Source organism: Nothoprocta perdicaria, unplaced genomic scaffold (assembly GCF_003342845.1).
Source record: "Nothoprocta perdicaria isolate Ctin4 unplaced genomic scaffold, notPer1 scaffold_40, whole genome shotgun sequence".
In the NCBI taxonomy this organism is placed as follows: Eukaryota; Metazoa; Chordata; class Aves; order Tinamiformes; family Tinamidae; genus Nothoprocta; species Nothoprocta perdicaria.
Window position 1 is genome coordinate 1014910 of NW_020455644.1, and position 20009 is coordinate 1034918.

At 45.1% G+C, this 20009-nt stretch overlaps 1 protein-coding gene across 3 annotated transcripts in view; it reads left to right on the top strand.

Moving 5' to 3' along the window:
- The window catches only part of RARB (retinoic acid receptor beta), a 300368-nt gene that overhangs the window by 257817 nt on the left and 22542 nt on the right, over positions 1-20009 (top strand). For all 3 annotated transcript variants that reach the window (XM_026045522.1, XM_026045524.1, XM_026045525.1), the window contains one exon: positions 6325-6466. In XM_026045522.1, coding sequence (XP_025901307.1) covers positions 6325-6466 — 142 coding nt within the window. The remainder of the gene's footprint in view (positions 1-6324; positions 6467-20009) is intronic.

Sequence of the window (20009 nt, forward strand, 5' to 3'; positions counted from 1 at the left end):
TGCGCTGGCGTACGGCGGCGCACGCGGCAATAAACCTTCCTCGACTTGCTCGTGTAGCCGCTTCCGTGGTTTCCAGCCAAGGGGCTGCATGGTTAGTTTGCTTACTCCCAAAGCCATGATTTCTGAAGACGTCCTGGAAAAGTTCTGTGCAACTCTGAATACGCTCATTTCGATCTCCTCCTCACCGCTTTTGCGGTTTTTATTTATGAGGTCTTGTGTTCCGTCTGCAGCCATTTTGTAGCATCTTTTTAGCTATTTTATAGCTTCTTTTCCCTGTCTTTCATAAACCTTCCATTGCAAGTGGATGTCATTGGACTTTATACCAGATATGCTTGATTAACAATTAAAAGTTGCATTTTGTCTCATCTGACCTGACTGCAGATCCCTCCTGAGACTGGTCATTCCTTGTAAAAAAAGACTGCAGCAAAAATATGGCAGATCGTTGTTTTGTTCATTAATGCAGCTGTGTAGTTCGCCAAACGTGGACAAAGTGAGATGGTGCAGGACACAAAATGTCTCTGCTGATGCTCCAGAGAGAGCAGGACCCAGGTCCTTCTTATCTTAGCTGGATAAGTTTTACAGGGTGAGCAGGGTAGAGGGTTACTTAAATGGCTAAAATAAACAGACTGAAGTGAGGCTCTGCACCGTGGACAGATTAACTCAGTAAAAAGGTACATATTTACACAGTCCCTATTTCACAGTGTCACTAATGGCAGAAGTCTCAGATATGCCGTGGGCTGGATTTTGTTTGTTTTGTTATTGTTAGTTCATTTTTCCCCAAAAAAGTAATTTATCAATGACTTGATAGACTAATGCAGAGAAGTGTTTCCTCCTCCTGTGTTCCTTTGGGGTCTGTAGTGGCAGGACACCTCACTTGGAAGCTTATTGTGCAGATTTACCGAAGAATGACCTAAATCTGCTGGAGTCCTGGATGGCTGACTGTGTTTGGGGATAATCAAAGCTGAACCAGATGAACTGAGCAGGCTGTTTAAACAGATTGAGCCAGCAATAGCCCTTTCTTTTGATTACCCTATCTCTGGCTTGMAGTGCAATTCTTCAGCTTGTAAGCCTGCTACATCTGTGAATAAGATTTGGCATACTCGATGCTATCAAAATATTTTAAAGAAGCTGTTAAGACCAAATGATCCTCCTTTCCACGTGACGTGCATAATTTTAGCTTTAAATCATGTGACTTGCCAAAATCCACTGTGAAGTAAAGAAGAGAGAATTGATTAGCATAGCAGTTCATGGGAACAGTTGTGYAAGACTTCATAAGCTTGAACATTTAATATTATTTTGAGAGCTTATTCATAATGACTTCCTTTATACTCAGATAACCAGCGACATAATGGAGTTCAGAGTATTATTGATATATTTAATAAGCTCTGAGAGCAGCGCTGCTCTGTATTGAGTTCTTTAATTTTTGACACAATGACAGACGGATAACACAGGGCTCAATGGTGGGGTGGGGATTTTKGGCCTCATGTTGAAGCTACATTGGCTAAATAGGTTTGGTTTTAAGCACTGGACCTGGTAAGGCATCTTTATTTGCCGCTTCATACCATGTGGTTTCACGTATCGCGCTCTGYTTTCAGCGCAGCAGATAAGATACCAACACAATTAAAAGTGAAAAATAATCTGCCCRCGCTGCCAGTGGTGAACGCTCAGAGAACACACGCTGATACAATGGATTTGTGAATAATTTATACTCGGCGTTTTCCCCTGCACTCGGCAAATGAGGACGCCTGATGCGGCATGGTCAGAAGGATCCTGTCTCTGTCAGCCATTAAGATAACAAGATTGGTGGCCGGGGAGGGGCAGGAAAGGTGAGGTTAGAAACTGAAATGGGGGCCCAAACTGTTGCGTGTGAAGGATGCCCATGAAAGCAGCTTAGGAAGGGGGCATTAATTCAGAAGCACCACGTCTGTGAAGCTCTGGTTGCCTTCACGAGAATAAAACCACGAGATCCGTGCTTATTTCCAAAGCTGTGGATGGAAGGAACGTTAGAGCAAATCACTGTTCTTGATAGGTCTTCAGTAGCTTCCTTTAAATGCAAGTACTTTGTAGGTGCTGTCAAAACCAAATATGTATCACTGAATTATTTTATGTTTCACAGTTTGCGTTTTCTTTATACACATACATAATGCATTTTACATAACAAAGAATCATTTGCACTCATTTTTGGCACAGGAGCATCTCTTCTGCCATCACAGGCTGTTAATTTGGAAAGTATGTTAAAATATTTGCATTAAAAAATGCTCATTTAAATGTTCAGTACCTCAGCAGCCTAGATTCCTCACAAGGTGAACGTGTGACAGCAAAAAGCATCTTCAATTGCTGTTAGTTTCTAACAAGAGCCAATAGCCACTTAAAGATGATTAATTTATAAACAGCAGTGTTTAGCTGTCTCTGAAATTCCTGCCAACTTCTTAAAGTTAAGATTCATTCAAACTTTTTGTTTTTGTTTCTTTTGAGGAGGCTGTCAGGGTTGTGCGAACAGATGAGAAAACACTTGGAGAAAACTTGGGCCTGTTTCTAACTTTGCTGTAGTGAACCTAGAGGGGAAGAAAAGACGCCTATAAGCAGTGCTGAGCAGTGTTCCCCTCCTGCCAAAATCCTTCCTTCGCGAGGAGCTGGCAAGGAGGCATTAGATCCAGAAACAGGGTATGACAGAGAAGACTGGCCCCCTACGAAAGTATATTGACCGAGGCAGTAAAAAGGCTGTTATGCTGTACCTCTGTATTATACCTGCTTTGCTGCTTGGAAGCCAACCTTGACGTGATTTAAATGTGCTTTTCTGCTAAATCTGAAGGCAAATGTCCATCACTATATTCCGCAGTCTTTTTCCCGTGCTGCAAAGATGTGAGTTCCAAGAAGTGACCAGTAAAGACCTTGGCTGGAGTAAAGCCGAGTCTTGTCTGCTCTCCATCTTGCTGGAGTCTATGAAATGAGACAAGCAGGGGCAGCACTGTGCCACAGGCAAAGTATCATCTCCAGGGTGGTGGAACGAGCCAAATACTTGGGAGATAGGCAAGAATCATGGTCAAGTCCAGGCCTGTCAAATACCGCCTGCTGGGGGTGAGATCAAGGATGGCTGTTTTTAGGTTTTATCACTGTGTGAGATGTGAGTACACACAGAAATGCAGCCTACTTGGCAGGTATGTTTTCCTGGTGAGCAAGTATTTTTGTGAGCCTGCCATCAGATTTAAGAAACGGCCCTGGGCAGGACCCTACCTGCAGTGCCACCCGAAACTCCTCCCGCGCCGCGGGGGCCTGGTGGAGGCGGCCAAGCAAATGCTGTTCACCTCCTTTTGCTCTAGAAATGACCTCTTATTCACCAGGTGATGGATTTGTTTTGGATTTCTTTTTATGGAGAGAAGCAACATGTTGAAGTTGGACGTTATTCCTAATATTTGTCTGGAAAAGAGCTTAAGACTGAGTCTTTTCAGTGTCATATTGTTGTGCATTTAGTAGTTCATCTCAAACAGATTCTATACCATAGAAGAGTTCCTGAAAGAATTCTTAGAAGTTGGGCATATACCATTGGAAAACACATCCTTCTTTTAGGCAGCACCATGTCATACCTTTTTTCCTCTGAATATATTAACATTAACAAGTTTAGTTTTAATTTTCTCTGGTGAGTAAGTCCAGAAAGATAATCAAATGGAAAATATAATGGATGGAAGATATAAGCTTCCACAATTAATACTGCAGTCTGTAATTTTATTCTATATAGGCTGTTGGCTGGGGAGGTTCGACTGTTGAAAGAAGTCCCATGGAAGAGCTATCCCAGTGTAGACCTAGATACCTGCTCCTTCTAAGTTTGTTCTTCTTAAGCCCTTTGTATTAGCAGTGGGTTCATGGATGCTTGACATTTGCCATGTTCAGAAGCTGGGCGCCCTTCCTGAGGTTGGTGGTAGGGGCAAGGCTGTATGGTGAGAAGCGAGGCCACCGGCTCCGCTTCCCTTCCTCGTGGATTGTAATTACACCCTAGGCTAGAAGGATCACAGCGTCCGTGTCGAAATATCGGAACAAATGAGGGGTCGGTGGGTGCTGCGGGCTGTATTTTGGTCCCCGCGGGTTGATTTTGGGGAGGTCGTCCCTGCTGCGCTGTGTATTGGGTGACACTTGACGTGCGTGTTTCCTTCCGAGCGGTGCCCCTTTGGTGAAGCGGGAGCTGTCCGGGTGCGGAGGCCTCGGCCCGTGGGCTCTGCAGATCCCTCCCGGTGCTCAGCCAGGCACGAGGCGCTCGTTCTCGCTCACCCAGGCCGTTTCGCTTACTGCCTTGTCGGGCGGCTGCTCGGCTGTAAATCCATCGCTGCCCGACCTAGAGGTTGGTTTACATGCAGCAGGGCGCGAGGCCGAGGTGCCCACAGGCCTGTTACGCAGCGGGGCCTCCGCTGCCTCCGTGCAGCTGGAAGGGGGCGCTTGGAAACGGCCGCATGGTGAGTCCCGAGCCGGGAGGTTGTGACTTCTGCCAAAGGGCTAATCCTTGCAGTAAAACAACACAGATGCCATAGACTTCTTGCAGTTCTGGTTAGCGTGACCAACAAYGCTCCCAGAGCCAGGCTACGGGAATGGCAGAGCAGTACGTGAACAGTACTACGGTTTTGTAGCAAGTAAACAAATGTACATACCTGCCACATCCCTACCTGCAAACATTCCAGCAGCACTGATGAGTTGTATGTAAAATAGCAGTGCTGCTGATAACTTAAAAGGGTTTTAATTGGCTAAATAAATGACATTAAATATTTATCCTGGGTCCCATAGCTTAAGAGAAGGAAAGAAGAAAAGAGTTTTTATTTACTGCTTTGATTCTAATGGTATCTCCTAAATCAGAGAAGCTAAGCTCAGGATGAGGCTTGCCTGTGCAAGAGCTGCAGCAAACTATTGCCAGGGGTTACGTGATGAAAGAAGCATTTTTTTGGGTCTGAGTGAACCTGAGGTATTTTCATAACGTTAACAGCYATAGCGTGCTGGGTGTGCAAGGAATTTATGAGCAGTCCTCAGCGCCTGTGCCTGCCCTCCCGCTCCCTCATCGCGTGGCCAGAATCTCTCTGGGCTCGCTCTGAATGAGAGGGGTTTGGGGCTTTTTACTTGTATTTCTCCGGGAGTGCTTTTAAGAAAAGCCTATTTCATAGCGTGCCGTGATTGCATCTTTAGTCAAACACACTGCGGGGATGGAGCTATATCAGCCGTGCGATCGCGTTTACCACCTCACCATAGGGCAGAGCCACGCGGCTTGGYGGGGAGTTTCAACCTTGCAAGCCCTCCAACAAATAGTAAATTACCAGGTATCCTGCCATAACGCTGCAATGCTGCCTGAAATCTGACCCCGGTGCTCGCTGAAATGATGCTCGGAACCCGAGTGAGAAGGTTAAGCAGTACTGTCAAATGTCCAAATGTCTGTCTCAGAAATACTTTCACTGCCTATCTGTGATCTCTAAAATGCTTAAAGTAATCCTCCTTTCTTCTTCATTATTACATGATAATATCTAAAGCATGGGTTTTAGTGGAGATAAGGAAATTAACTTATTCTTTTGCCTTTTTTTCYGTGCCAACCCACCTTGCTGTTTTTGAATTTTTTTTCTCCTTTTCCCTCACCCTAGGAGGAATCCGATCAAATGAAGTTCCTGAAGTATGAACCAGACTTTTAGTTGTGTTTCTTTAATTCCTGCTCAAGATCATTCTAGCTACGTGATTATTTTCACAGCTGTGTGTGAATGAGAAAAATACTGTAATTGACAGGGTTTACAAGTTCAAAACTCAGTAAGCTRATGTGGAACTCTTCCACCCACAGAAGCTGGATTTATTGCTGTAGGAGTTGTAACTACTAAAAGACCTGGGTTTCCAATTACTTCACTTTCAGGGGCAGCATTCAGGCTAGAGAACCTCTGCAACAACCCAAATCCAGGAGACCTTTGGGTCTAGGGAGATGATTCCTTCTTGGACGAGTGCTTGACTTGCAAGTGGATCAATCTGGGAGGCTGCTGTTTACCTAGCTGATTACTGAATACATAAGTTCAAACTGTGTTCATCTGAGCCCTTATGTAAAAGCTAGGACTTCATTTCCTGGATGTTGTTACTAGTTCTAGTGTTTATTTTGGCTTTAGGTTGCGTTATTTAATTAGCTTTTATTTGAGATGTGTTTCTTATGTTGCAGAAAAACAATATTAAATTATAATAAGCCTTGGTCTTTAAAGTTTTCCTACTTCAGCCATAACTTTGAATTTATTTTGCTATTTTAAGGCAATGTTAGTGCTTGTCTCCAAGGGTTATGGGAAGCTCAAAGGTTTATTTGACTTCTTTTCTTCTTGATTTCAGGGCTTTTTCCGCAGGAGTATCCAGAAAAACATGGTTTACACATGTCATAGAGATAAAAACTGTGTTATCAATAAAGTTACTCGAAATCGCTGCCAGTACTGCAGACTACAGAAGTGCTTTGAAGTGGGAATGTCCAAAGAATGTAAGTTGTCTTCAGAAACAATTTATTGTTTGTCATATCCCGTGTATATATGGCAGTCCCAAGGGAAGAGAAGTATGATTGCTTGATATATATTACTTGATGGTGTAATTGAAGCCAGTATCTGCATTCGTATGCACAAAAGGAATTTTGGTTTTGCACGCAACCCCTGTCAGATCTGTTCTAGTCCCTAACTCTGCAGCTTAAAGGCCATCGCTTCACAATTTGTAGCATGACATGATACCGACTAGCCCAGGTTGGAGCTTGTGAGTAGACACTCTTGCCACTTTTTTTTTTTTAAGTTTAATAATTTCTAATTATTTTAGGCAAATGTTCATTAACCTGCTCAAATTTAAAAGAACACAGCCACAACTACCTTTTCTTAAAGGAAGGATTATGAAAGGGCATCTTGGGCAAGGACACAGCGCTGCCTTCTTAACCCCTCCTTCAACCTCATGCTGTTTCCCTTGCTGGTCTGAGGGAGGACAGAGGTTTCCTCATTAGTTCCTTTGTCAAACTGGTGACTCAACCACTCAAAATATGTATTTTTAAAAAGCTGATGGAATGGCAGCCCTAAATCTGATTAGTTGGAGCCTCCCTGGAACGTGAAATTTTGCCTTAACCCTCCACAGAAAATCCAACTGTAAGTAAAGTATTGCTAAATGTACAAAACTGATAAATACAGTGGATTTTTTCTTCTACCTTCATTTCCAGGAGTCTTTATGTTGCACTTGAAATTAACTTGAACAAAAAGAGAAAAATTACTGTTTTTTATTTATACATTTTTAAGTTATATCCCTTTCAAGCATGAAAACTTAGCAGAAGGTAGCCTTTCTCAAGACCCCAGGGCAATTCTTCTAAAAGGGTTCTTTTTTATTTTATTTTGATTGGCTTGGTAGCAGTAAAAAACAAATTCTTTAATGTAATAATACATTTTATTGTTGTAGAATTTTTTTCCTTCATCAGTGACCTTCCTGATTTCAGGAGGTCAATCCTAATAATAAACATCCCAGAAATTTGCAGTGCGTACATGAGAAGTAAAAAAAAATACCCAGCAATACTCTCTTTACTTAATATACCCAGAGAACTCTTAAAGAAGACGAGAGGAAGAATTCTGACACTGATGAGACAGTTAAGACAAGAACATGTTCAAATTACAGTTCAGTTATAAGCATTTTTCTTTCCAGAATGGCAGGAAGCTTCCCAGTAGTTCATTCTTCTGCACTTGGGCAAGAGTAGAACAGGTCCCAAAGTCACACTGCTCTGTACTAATTGCAGAGTGGTGCAATTAGTCAGTGCTATTTTTCTGTCCTCTCTATTTTCCCCTCTCTGAGGAAGAGCTTTGGGGGGAAAGAGCTCCATGTGCTTAGGAACACTTGCAGACTTTCCAGACGCTCATCATGGAAATCAGAAATTGTGGTTAATGAATCATAGCATACAGAATTCTACTGCTGATGTGAAATAATAATAATCCCCTTAAATGCTGTCATGTTGCACCAGAGTCGATTTTTGAAATTTTGAAATACCAGATGTACTGCTAACATGTTAACTCAATCTAGTTAGGGTAAAGCATAAAAAATAACCGCTTTTTAGGGCGTTTGTTGTTCTCTTTCCTCTCATAGGGTAGCTGGAGCTTTGCCAGAATTGTCCCTTGCGAGAATGAAGCTCTGCATGTTCTTAGGGTGAACAGGGAGTGAAACTGCCCTTTGGCAGTTGCCTTTATCTCAAACTGCTCTAGGCACCCAAAGGAGGTAGCAGGTTGGCGGGGGAACGAGGAGATGCTGGGAGAAGTGAAGGATGTCCTCTGGCTGCCTTTCTGTAAGAGGCTTTTGCAGTGGAACAGAGGAACTATTTTAAATGTCGTCGGTTTGAATGCAAAGTGTCTTGTCCCTTGGGTTTAAAAACTAAGGCTGAGATAATTCTTCGTTGTCTCTTCATAAACAGGAACTTTCCAACTCTAAAAGGTTTGGAAAACTCCTTTCTAATCTGGCTTTTTTACCTGAGTGTCTCCGTGTTTCAAGTGCACCTCCTGAGAAGGTTATGTAAACTAAGGAACATTTGTTAGCAGGCTTTTTAGGAGATACAGGGTGGTTCTCTAAATAAGTACCTTATTCACACTTAAGTTTTTTGTCTTCTTAAACTCTGTTACCTTGTAATGTGAAAGCTGTGAAGAAAGGACAGCAAAATGTATTGGAGGAGTCTAACAGGAAAACAGGTCTGCAGTGGCCAAACCAGTCCCAAATGGGCAAGTTAATCAGGATGGACAACCACAAACAGGAGCCTCGATGTTTGTTCCCAAGAGCTAAGCAGGAGTAAATATAGGATTTCAGTCTCCAGAATAATCTGTGCTTAAATTCTACGGTTGTGTTTTTATTTGTGCTACATTTAAAGGGCGTGCATATATGCTTAGATATGCAACTCCTTTTGAGCTTAGAGAGAGTTGCACATAAACTAGGATCAGAAATGATTGCCCAGCCAAAGCAGTAAGTACAATTTTAAGGATGGAGATGCAGTGTGTTGTAGAAGATTAAGGGGTACTCAGCATTTCTTGTGTGCCTTTATCCTGTCATGGCCAGCAAAGTGAGATGATGAAGGAATGCCCCAAATTTGCATTTCTTTGGGGGTTGTTTTGTTGGTGTAAGGAACCCGAGGTATCTGCAGCCCCATTGTGGTGCCCAGATCTGATAGGAGAGGTCAGCAGCCAGGCTGCCTGCAGGGCTGCAATGGAGCTGTTTGCACTGCGATAGGATCTGCGGGCCCGGCTGAAACGGGATCCCACCGGCGCCGGAACCGGCTCCGGTTGCGCAGCCACTCTTGCAAAAAGGGGAAGGAGGGACCATCCTTATCACCCCACAACAGGGTGAAATCTGCTTCAAACAAAGCCTGGCTGTGGGATCCCTCCGTTCCTGAGGGATCTGAGCTTGCATCCCCCAGGGCAAGCTGCAGTTGGCAGCATCCGCAGCCCAGGGCCAGCCCCTGCCTAGCTCCCTGCACCTTCCTGGGCCCAGCTGGGCCCAGCAGGTTTGTGGGGCTGTAGGTGCAGGTGAGGTTCTGATCCCAGTTCCACAACGTTTTTCTCCTTTCCAACCCTTCCCACCACTCCAGCCTGGAGTGGTTCCTGGCATGACCAAGGCAGCAGGCAGGAACTGGGACAAAACCACAGGTGCTTTCCAGCAGGATGCTAGAACATGCCCTTGGTAGCATGAAACCTACCCTTAAATAAAACCTAAGCACTGGGTTTGTGGCAGGGTGCAAGCGCAGAGCTTCGTTTTGCTCGACTTAGCCTGGCCGGTCCCACATTTCCACCCGCTTTCATAAAACCAGCCAAGGCCCCAGCCGGGCATGGGAAGATGCGGGAAAGCCCTCGAGCCACAAGCCTCATCCGCAGCGAGCCCTGGCAGGCAAAACTGCGCTCATGAGGGGCCACAACTGCTGCTCTGGGGGCCTTCAGTGCACCCCAGCCCCACTCGGGGCTGCAGATCTGCTCACGATCGGCCTCCCTGGAACAAGGAAGGCAGGGACTTACTGGGACCAGGAGAGCTCTGGGTGTTCGGGATGTTTGTGTTCTGCATTTGTACATGCACGTTTTGAACCTGCACAGAAACATCTCTTACGTTTCATCACCGACTTCAAAGTCTTACGAGGTTTAAATGTTGATGCTTCTTGGGATGTAGGGTTAAATTCTGCTACTGAACGGTAGGATGAGTTAATTCACTTTGTTTCTAGCATAAATTGGCATCCAGGAAGCAATTACTTAACGTATTGTTATGTTTGTGTTTTTATATTATATTGCAGTTTTATATTCTTTCAGTCTTCTTATTGAAGTGAGATCCCATCTCCAGTGAGTTGTTAACTAGAGGGCTAATCTCCATAGCTGCTTTGGGAAGGCTCATCCRGATCCACTAACAACGTGTTTTTAAAGTGGGTTAATTATAACCCATGAAATCTTCATTGGGATGCTTTTACTCAGCATTTAASTATGTTTAATTCTTTCTAACCAGCAGTTAAGTATTGAATTAAGAATTGTTTTGATTTGCTGTTGGCTAGATTTTAAACTAGATGCCTAGATAACATGTAGTTGATAGGGATTTGGTCAAAAATTCCACGGTAGCCACCTTGTCCACTGACTCCTCTTGGTTCCTTGAGAGACATCATCTAAATATTGGGATGGAAATTGCAAAATCATGAATTTGACCTTGGGACTGACTCTTCCCACAAAGAAGTTACAAGATGGTTAGACTAGGTTGCCTATATTGGCAATTGAGAATGATGACTTTTTGCAGCACCTGGGGAAGTTTGTGGTGCGAAGGTGAAAAATTCCAGCCAAATGTGAGAATTCCAATGAAATTAAGAATTTGAGTAGGCCAATAGTGAGGAAACAGCAATCAGGATTCACAGATTACAATTTTTAGTTTTATTCAGTAAGGTCATATTTTTTCCCATTTCCTGATTGGATAGGAAGGATCGTATTTATTTTTTAAGCCTGAGAAACTGGGAACTTTTAAAAGTTAAGGCCAACCAGTGATTGGGAGGTATTTTAAGAGAGCAGAGCCAACAGAAAGGGTCTGTCTGCTACAAAAAAACGCAGCGGTCTGGGGTCAGTCTGTCCTTAGCCAGAGATAATGCACACTTTGTTATGCCGAGTGCCTGAAAATGATTTATATACAATTAAAATACTGTTGTAAAGAGCGGAGTTCTGCTTGTTGCACCATGTTTCGCATGGYTAAATAAACATCTTCTGCTTTTGCTGTGGCCTGGAGACTCTGAAAAGCAGATTTTCCCCTGCTTTGGAGATCTGCCTCTGCCATCCTCCAGCCTTTCCTCCTGGTTTTGCATGGCTTTCACTTGCCAGCTTTAATGTTTAAAGGAGCAACTTAGATTGAATGTTATTATTCATAATTTACTCTATGTTCTGTGAAGATGGTTATGTAATAGCAGTAATTGCATCAACTCACCTAATGAGCTTTCCCTCCAGTGCCATGTACAGCAGATTAATAGCCCATGAATTCATTTGCAGCTCGTTGTGTTTCAGAAAAGTCTTTCAGGCAGCAATTAATAAACTGCTAAAGAAAATAACATAATAAAAAAAAATCATTTTTTATGTTAACTCTCCAGCTGAACAATTTATTGGCACCTTTCAGGATGTGGCTAAGTAAATCCTCTCCTAACTCCTCAAGCAGAGCACAGGTTGTGAACCTTGCTCGAGTATTGCTTGACGACTTGGTGGTTGGGCCCATCTAGAGGTCCTAAAACGTGGGGGAGAGGCATGGACTGAGCCCTGAGGTTCTGTGCAGCTTCTGCCCACAGCCCTTTGGGTGGCAGAAATATCTGCTACGTTATTTTCTTGAGTAGAAAGCCCACGACTGTGGCTTTTTCTTGAGCAGAAAGCCCACGAGCTGGGGCAGAGCAGCAGCGGGGTGCCCGAGGTCCCTGGGCAATGGGGAGGTGCTCCCGTGTGTGCCCAGTTTCACCTGGATGCTCTGGAATTGTGCTTTCCTAAACAGATTTTTAATGTTTTCTATCATTTCTTGTTCCAATGAAAGTTATCGTCTCTGTTTTCTTCTTCAACACAAAAGAAGCACTGGGCTTTGTCTCGTCTTTAATGACTTTTGAAAACATGTTGCACATCTTTGCCCCCTCATTTGGGGCTCCTGAGGAGTGAGAAGGCATAAAGGGATTTCCTTCAAAAAGCCYGTACACAGGTTGGTTACGTGTCCGCGTTTGGAGGTTGCGTTAGGATGTGTCCACTCTGGTCTCACTCGTGTGATGAGCTTGCCAGGGCTCTCCGTGCAGAATTTGCCTGGCAGTGGGTGCTCCCCGCAGCCCTTGTCTGCACCCGCGAATCCCCGTGCGCTGCGACCCCGGTTTGTGTCTGTCGGAGGGTCTGTTCAACAGGGTGTTTTACTGGAACGGTGGCGCCTCCGAAGTTACCACAGCAGCCAGTTTTCACTGCAGGATCCAGTATGGCTCGCAAACAGATTCTTTTCCTTCTAAAGAAAAGAAAAAGTGGCAATAAAGTATTAGGAAATTCAGGATTTTCTTGAAAGCCTTTTGGCATTTTTTCAGCGTTTATCCTGGGTAATGAATTCAGTGGAGCAATGCGGGGTTCTTGTGTGAATAACTTTTCTTCAAAAATAGGTCAAATTCAGAGGTGACTAATGACACAGAGAAGTTTAAAGCACATGCAGCCTAAACACAGTGTAATTTCTGCCGAGCAGCACGGGCTCCAATCTGCCGTACACTCCAGTGAGGCACGTGCTGCTTTTCCGTGGCTTTATCGCGGTCCCATGACTCGATTGATTTTTTTTTATTTTAGCGCTGCTCCAGCATGTGCTTGTAGAGCAGTTGCCTCCGTGCATTCCCGGGTCTCCTTGCCTCCGCAGTGTCCCTGCTGCTGGCACAGCTGGAAAACCGCTGGCACGTGCCCTTTGCTGCAGCTATGGGACCAGTGGCAGGGAGAGGGGCTGGGATGCCCCCGGATCGGGAGCGATCAGAGCAGCCCTGGCTGCRCAGCCGCTGGTCCGTGGCCTCACACGGCTCCTGTTCTCCCTTCCCTGCTTCGTTGTCCTGGCTCAGATGGTTTCCTCATTCGGGGCCGTGTGGCACCTTTGATGCGTCTCTTTTCCTGCTTGCCGCTATGCAGGCAGTGGTGCTTTCTGAGTACCAGCTTCTCTGCTGACTGGTATTGTGCTTATTTTATTTAGCTTTGGGATGTAGAATTTGAAGGCTGGAGAAATGCAGATGAGATAAATATCGGTCTGGGAACAACCGAGACACTGTATTCTGGGCCTTGGTGCTAAACACAGCTCATTTGGTTGTCAGGCCAACCTGAAATGTTACCTCGGGTAGCCAAGGTCCATGGGAAACGCAGTAAATTGTTCCCCAGAGTTCTGGGAAGCCTGGACCAAGACACTACAACAGCACCCGAAGGAGTCRCTATAGGAGACATGCATTTGGTCCTTCCCCTTCCACAAAATGTATGCAGGCACCTTCCTGACAAATSATGTCAGCGAGTGAGATTATTTCACTGTTCTCACGGAGAAAACGCTTTGCTGAGGATGGACTTGCACAGGACAGGTCTCCCCGCAGAAGTCCAGGAAACGAAGCCCACGCAGGTGTTGGACAGGAGCATCCCCTGGGATCCCCCTCTCCAGCATAGCTCAGGGGACGCAGCCTTCCCAGGACACAGGAGCAGCCGAGGCAGCGGATTTCCCTCCGCGGGCGCCGGCGCCTCCCCCTGCCCTGCTGCAGAGGGGCCGTTTTCCCTCGCGGGGCGGCGGGAAGCGAGCGGCTGCGGCCGGGCCCTGCGGGATGCTAAAAATACCCGCATTGTGTTTGCGTTTGACTCGCTATCACATGCTCGATTTAAAATACCCTGGAACAGTTAATCTCCAGTGCTCTGGCTCTCACGTGGAAAGTGTACGGGATTTGGGGGGGGGGGGAACGGGAGGGGGGGGGACTTGTATAAGCAGGAGAAATAGCTCTGTTTGCATCCTAACTAAAACGCTTTTATATTCTGCTAGTGCTAGCGCAAATCGTAAGGAAGACCATAAGATGATGTTGTGATTGTTAATTTCYCTTAGCCTGTAGCCCAAATTCACTGAAAAAGCTCTGCTCCATCTCACTTGATTCCAGTACTTGCTTGCATATTTATGAAAACTCTCAGTCTTTAATTCTACATCTTAAGAAAAGTCTGTCAATCATGCAAAGAAAGTTCTGAAACTGACTGTAGAAAGTTGTAGCTTAAAGTGCTACAGGCAGTGCCTAAGGCTGATAGGCATTTAATCGTCTGTGGGATTGTTTCTCGGTGTCATAAATCCAAAACTAGTTGCTTATTGCTGATATAAGTGGATTTGGTAAATAAATGTGAGGAAATTCCCTGAGTTTTCAAGGCATGCACCTAAATTTCAGAGTTAAAGCTAAGTGGAATTCTTGCTTTCCCCTGGCAAAAAGTGCAGCAGAAAGCAAACATGCTTTTAGTTGGATTATAGGCTTGGTTAGTCATCTGACAGGCAGTTTTAATGGAGTAAGAAAGACATGCTAGGAAAACATGCTGACCTACTTTTTTCCTTCTTTCTTTTTTCTTTCTCGCTCGCTCTCTCTCCCCTAGTGCAATGTTAATTTAAAAACTCAGAAAATTAGATTCTGCTGACGGAGCTCATTTTGTGATTAGTTTATTTATGCTTTTGCTCGGGATATGATAAGTGCTTTTGGTAACTGAATTTCATCAGGCCGTTTTTGTTTCTGCTAGGAAAGTGGGTTACATTTCAGAAACCTCTGTTCCTTCTCCTTTCCAGGAGGAAGCCATCACCTTCACGTTAATGAATGAGTGAAGTCGAATTGTCTAACWGAAGACTTTACAAATTGCTTTACTAGCACATACTGTCATGCATTTTGCTTTTTTTTTTTTTAAACCATCTTAAACAGGCTGATATTCTGCCTTCATTTTTTTTTTTTAGTGTCAAAATTTAGTGTATTTAAATCTGAGAAACTCTTACCATGAGACTTGAGAGAATGATAAGACAGCAATGAAGTAAATGGGAGAACTTACAAATGAGGATAAATTAGAACATTGAGAATAGAAATACTGGATGGAATAATTGGAAGATAAGGGAAAGCTTTTTTTAAAGATGCTGGAGGCATCTCTTCACTATCYCTTTTTAATTATAGGCATGTGTACAAGTCACCAGGCTGCTCAGGAATGCCACATTACTGTGTCCCCAGCAGAGACCTACTTTACTTGCTTGGCAGCAACACATAGTTTTGGTGAAGAGATTGTAGCTGAAAAAGAGAGAGGGATCACAGTTCTTTTACTCTCTGATGAATCCACAGACACTGTTGTCACCTGTCTTCTCTTTCTGTCATTAGCAGATTTTTCCACTGTGCTCCACAGTTATATTGGGTCTTGAATCAAGGCACAGAGCAGGAGCCTTTGCTCCGCCTTGTTGCAGTGAATGCTGCTAAAAATCCATAGCTCTTCCTTATCCTCAGAAAAGTTTGTGTTTCTTTTAATTTTTGCCTCGGCAAAGTGTTTACCCCTCCATAGGCGTCATTGGGGGAGGCGGAGGAGGAGTGGGCAGGAGCGCAGCCTCCATGGTGGTGAGCGCTGCAGGGCGCGCGGAGGCGCCRCGTCCTCTCTGCGAGCGCTGCCCCGGCCCACGAGCCCACGGGTGGAAGGGAGCAGCCGCTTCCCTTCCTGCCCGCCATAGCCCTTCTCTCCGGAGATCCTGAGCACTGCTTGTCGTGGCTCTTGCAGCAAGACACAGCACCTAGTGCTCTAAGTCTCACCTAGTTCTGCAGTTTCATCAAGGCTTCTTTTCCTTGCTGTAGAGGACCTCCACCGGAGTGGAGCTCCCCAAGATACATTCTTGCTTTGTCCCTTGTGATAACTGGGAAGAGAAGCTCACTCTATAAGTGCTTCCTTATTTTTTGTCCTCTCTTTTTTTCCTCTTCTGTTGATCCCTCTTGAGGTGAATGTTGCTACTAATTTGGAACATGCAGAGAAGTATTCTGAATTGAAAGGAAATGTGAGTGAAAAAAAGAGAGCAAATAAAGGAAAAATAAAAAATGTAGGTTCAACCCACTCTGATAACAAAATGGAAAGTTCCTGGGAAAGAAGAGAATGAGAGTAAATGTTTTAATTCTTAAATGCTGCAGAGGACTTAAATCACATTCATCCTAAAGAGAGAATCAAAACCTTGGCAACTTTTCCTGCCCTTTTCTAGGTCACTTATAGCGATTTCAGATGTTTATTAGAAACATTTTTCCTACCAGAATTTATGCATGGTGAGGCATGAACGTATACAAAGGCATATGGATACATTAAGTGCCTCCCACAGGGTATGCAGTACTAAACCCTGCGAGTTTGGGGGTCTTTTTCTGGGCCAGGGGGAGGAGGTGGGGAGATAACCCGGTGGTTAATGGCCACGCAGTAAGGCAGGAGAAACGAGTTAAAAATACTCCCAAGAAACCAGTATGTAGGAAGAATGGTGCAATTAAGAGGAATCATTAGCTATCCTGGTCTTAACAGTTTATTATTTTAACGAGTATTTAATCTCACGTTGCCTGACGGGCTAGGAAAGGGGGGAAGTCAGGCCTCTCCTCTCTCATGCGTTCGGTTTTCCCCTTCACCGACACTCACTCAGGGCAAGCCATTGAACTTGAGCCGCTTGGAAGCCTTCCAGCACAACAAAGATTTTGTTGGGGAACAAAAAAAAAAGAAACAAGAGAGGCATTTGGTTGAATCCCAGAAAGCAGCTTGTCAGCATCTCGGTTCATTGGGACCGGCAGCCCGGGCTTCGGAGAGGCCTGCGAGGGGGAAGGGGCCTCTCCGACATGGCTGCGTCCTGCCGCCTCAGCGCAATGGCGGCCTCTGCCTCCGACATGTCGCCGTCGGCTGGGGCCGCCGCACACCTGCAGCTGCCTCTCCTCGGGGAATGGGGCTCATCCGTGAGCTGATTAAACCTTTTTTTCCTTCTTCCCTCCCCCCCCCCTTTTGAATTCTTTTTTGATATCCCATCTTGCAGCTGGTTCTGTCCGCTGGTGTAACCCGTGAGTTCAGGGCCCAGGCGCACACCTTGGAAAGCCACGGAAGTTGTGTCCATGGAGAGACAAGGAGGGAGCAGAAACCACTAGTTCTGCCAGTTTGCTCTATGTTGTGTGTAGTCGTTCACAACGTATGTTTTTATCAGCTGGGGACTTGCCATGGACACCGGCCTCGTTTAATCGAGGGCTACGTGTTGAGTTCAGGCAGCAGCCCCAAGGACAACGGTGGCTGCTCCTTACCCAGCCCTTGGCTTCCCTTTCCAGCATCATCCAGTGTCCAAGTTCCTTTTTTTGTTGTTGTTGTTTTCACAGAGGAGTCTGGGAGAAGAACTAGGTCAGCTTATCCAAGTAGAAATTATGGTTTTATTGAGTTAACTCTGTGATGACCCGCTGCCTGTTTGCCTTATCAAAACCAACTCCCCTGTGTGCAGTAAGTCCTGCGATGGAAGTTGCAGAGACCTCAGTAAACGCTTTGATTTCAAATCAGCAATAAAAAAGCCTTTTTTTTTTTTTTAGTGTCTTGCTGTTTCCTAGAAATAAGTGTCCATCTGCTTTGCTCCTCATAGGAGCAGTAGATCAGACTGGTCCTGTGTACTGTGAAAGCATTTAATGTATAAAGGTACTGTGCTGGCCTTACCAGGGATATTTTAAAAAATCTTAGAAATCAGGATTTGATGCTGCTTGACCCTGTCTGGCAGAATTTGGTACTTTAAGCCAATCCTGTAGCTGCTGGCGTGCTGCCCTTTTTTCTTTTTCTTTCTTTCTTTTTTTTTTTTTTTAATAATCTGGTCCCCTTACCGCTGTTATTTCAGAACTAAGTCCCAGACAAGAAAGTGGCTTTTCTAAATGATAGAGTAGTTGGAACATATTTTAAAGAGTTTCTTTGGCATGGTACATGAAAGATAAAATATATCACAACAGACAGTCTGATAATTAGGTGCAGGCTCGGGGAGCGAGTCATGTCACAACATGACTGTGGAGAGGGCTGAGGTTCCTGCAGGTGTGGAGGGAGCTGAGCCCCAGAGCACCACGATGCCTCTGCCACTGCGTAAAGCAGGAGTGCAGCTGTGCAAGGAGTTTACATTCATACATAAAAGAGCGATTTCTGCTTGTAAATTATGGATGGAGCAGTAATTATTACACAAGACAGAAGCAACAGCCTCTGTCCTCTACATAGCTTTTTTTTTTTTTTTCATTTCTTTCAAAAGTCACGATAAAACCTGCTGTCATTCCAGGCTTGCACATCTTGTTCCCAGTCTTTGGCTTGGGTTGCTCCCAGCTAAGCCCCATTTGGGCTCGGCATTAGATTGTGCCATGCATGGCCAGCAAAACGCTTCTCGAGGGCAAAAAAAAGCATAGAAGCAAACAAAAAAATATAKGTATAAATATATGTGCACTTACGTAAATGTCTCAGCCTGCCTGTGTGGTGTTCCAGACGGGACAGGGAGATGCCAGATTGGAAGCCAACAAACTTGTTTACCTGCATTAAGTGCCAACTTCAGCTGCTTTACGGGAACAGGGAGATGTATCCGCTCGGCAGGGCTCACGGGTGGCCTGTGCACGGGTGTCATTCCCAGGAACAGGGCACATGGCAGTGGGATTGGGCTTGGCCTGCCTCAGCCTGGAAAGGAGGAGTCGTCCCCAACCTCTGGCCTTGCCTTTGTTCTTCTTTAAGTTATCATCAGCCAAAAAAAGGGCAATGTAATCTTGAAAAAAAAACAGTCAAATCCCCCAAAACACATTTACAGGTTGTTTATTCCGAATGCTCCCCCTTTTGGAAAGGGAGAGGAAGGAAATAAAATGCTAAAATGCAGTCCGATGCAACTGCATTGTTTGAGCATGTTATCTTTACTGCTCAATAGAGCCATTATTTCAGTATTATAGCAAAACCTTGTGAATGAAAGCACKATTAATTCATTAAAAACTGGGACCCAATTCCAGATGCAGCCCACCAGCATGATGCCCACCAGCCGTGGGCATGCACATGCCTGTAYGGCTGCACATACGTGTAAAACAGTTTTTTGGCTGACTTTTTCATACTTTTCGGTCTGCCTGGGTGAGTAACACGGCCCTTGCCATGGCTGCTGGGCTGGCAGGAGCAGGACATGCGGCAGCTGGGCTTATTCCCGCCGGGAGGAGAGCCCCACACGCAACCCGAGGGGCCTTTTTGGGGCGCTGCCTTCCCAGCTGCAGAGCCCCGTGGGGCTTCCCCATGGAGCCGCCTCCTGACGCTCACGGCCAGTCTCGACACGTCAAGAGCTGGAAATAACCTTGTAATCTTCTTTTTCCTTTTTTTCCTAAGTAACAACAAGCCTTTGTCCTCAGGAAGGCATTTCTGCAAGTTCACAATGCGTGTTTTCCACGTTGTCTTCAGAAGGAATAGGTAAATACTAGCGGAGCACTCGCTTGGCGCTTTGTCACTGCTACCTTGGTGGGAGGCCAGGGCGGCGAGCTGCCTGCCTTGGGATACAGGGAGCAAATCCAGCACAGAGCCCCCTCGCTAATACTGCTCCGAAAGGGCCCTAGAGCCGTGCCCGGATTTGGGAGATTTTAATGTGTGATGGGTTATCCATAAAGAGTGAGTGCGCCGGGCCTCAAGACTGGAGCTCGAAAGGGCACTTGCCTTGAGAAGGTGGCTCGAAAGGGCACTTGAATGGCTGAAATCAGATGAGACAGATTTAATGGTCCCTTAGTGACTTCTGACTGAAAGTTCAGAGTGGGAAATTTAGGGATTTTTCTTTATCCAATCCGTGAAAAACAAGCAAGCTATTTTTCTATATTATAGCTTAATAGAAATTTAATGTCAGGCAGGCTGATTATTTAGAAGTGTTTTTCAACTGCTGGGGATGCGGTTAATGGCTCCGGCTGTAAGGACAAGAGAAAATAATCATTTGTTGTGTTTCTCTTCTCGTATATGTTTAGATAATGTGCTTAGACACTGCAATTCCGTAAAGCTGTCTTGTTCCCCAGACCATTTTAATTTAAGCAGTTACACAGAATT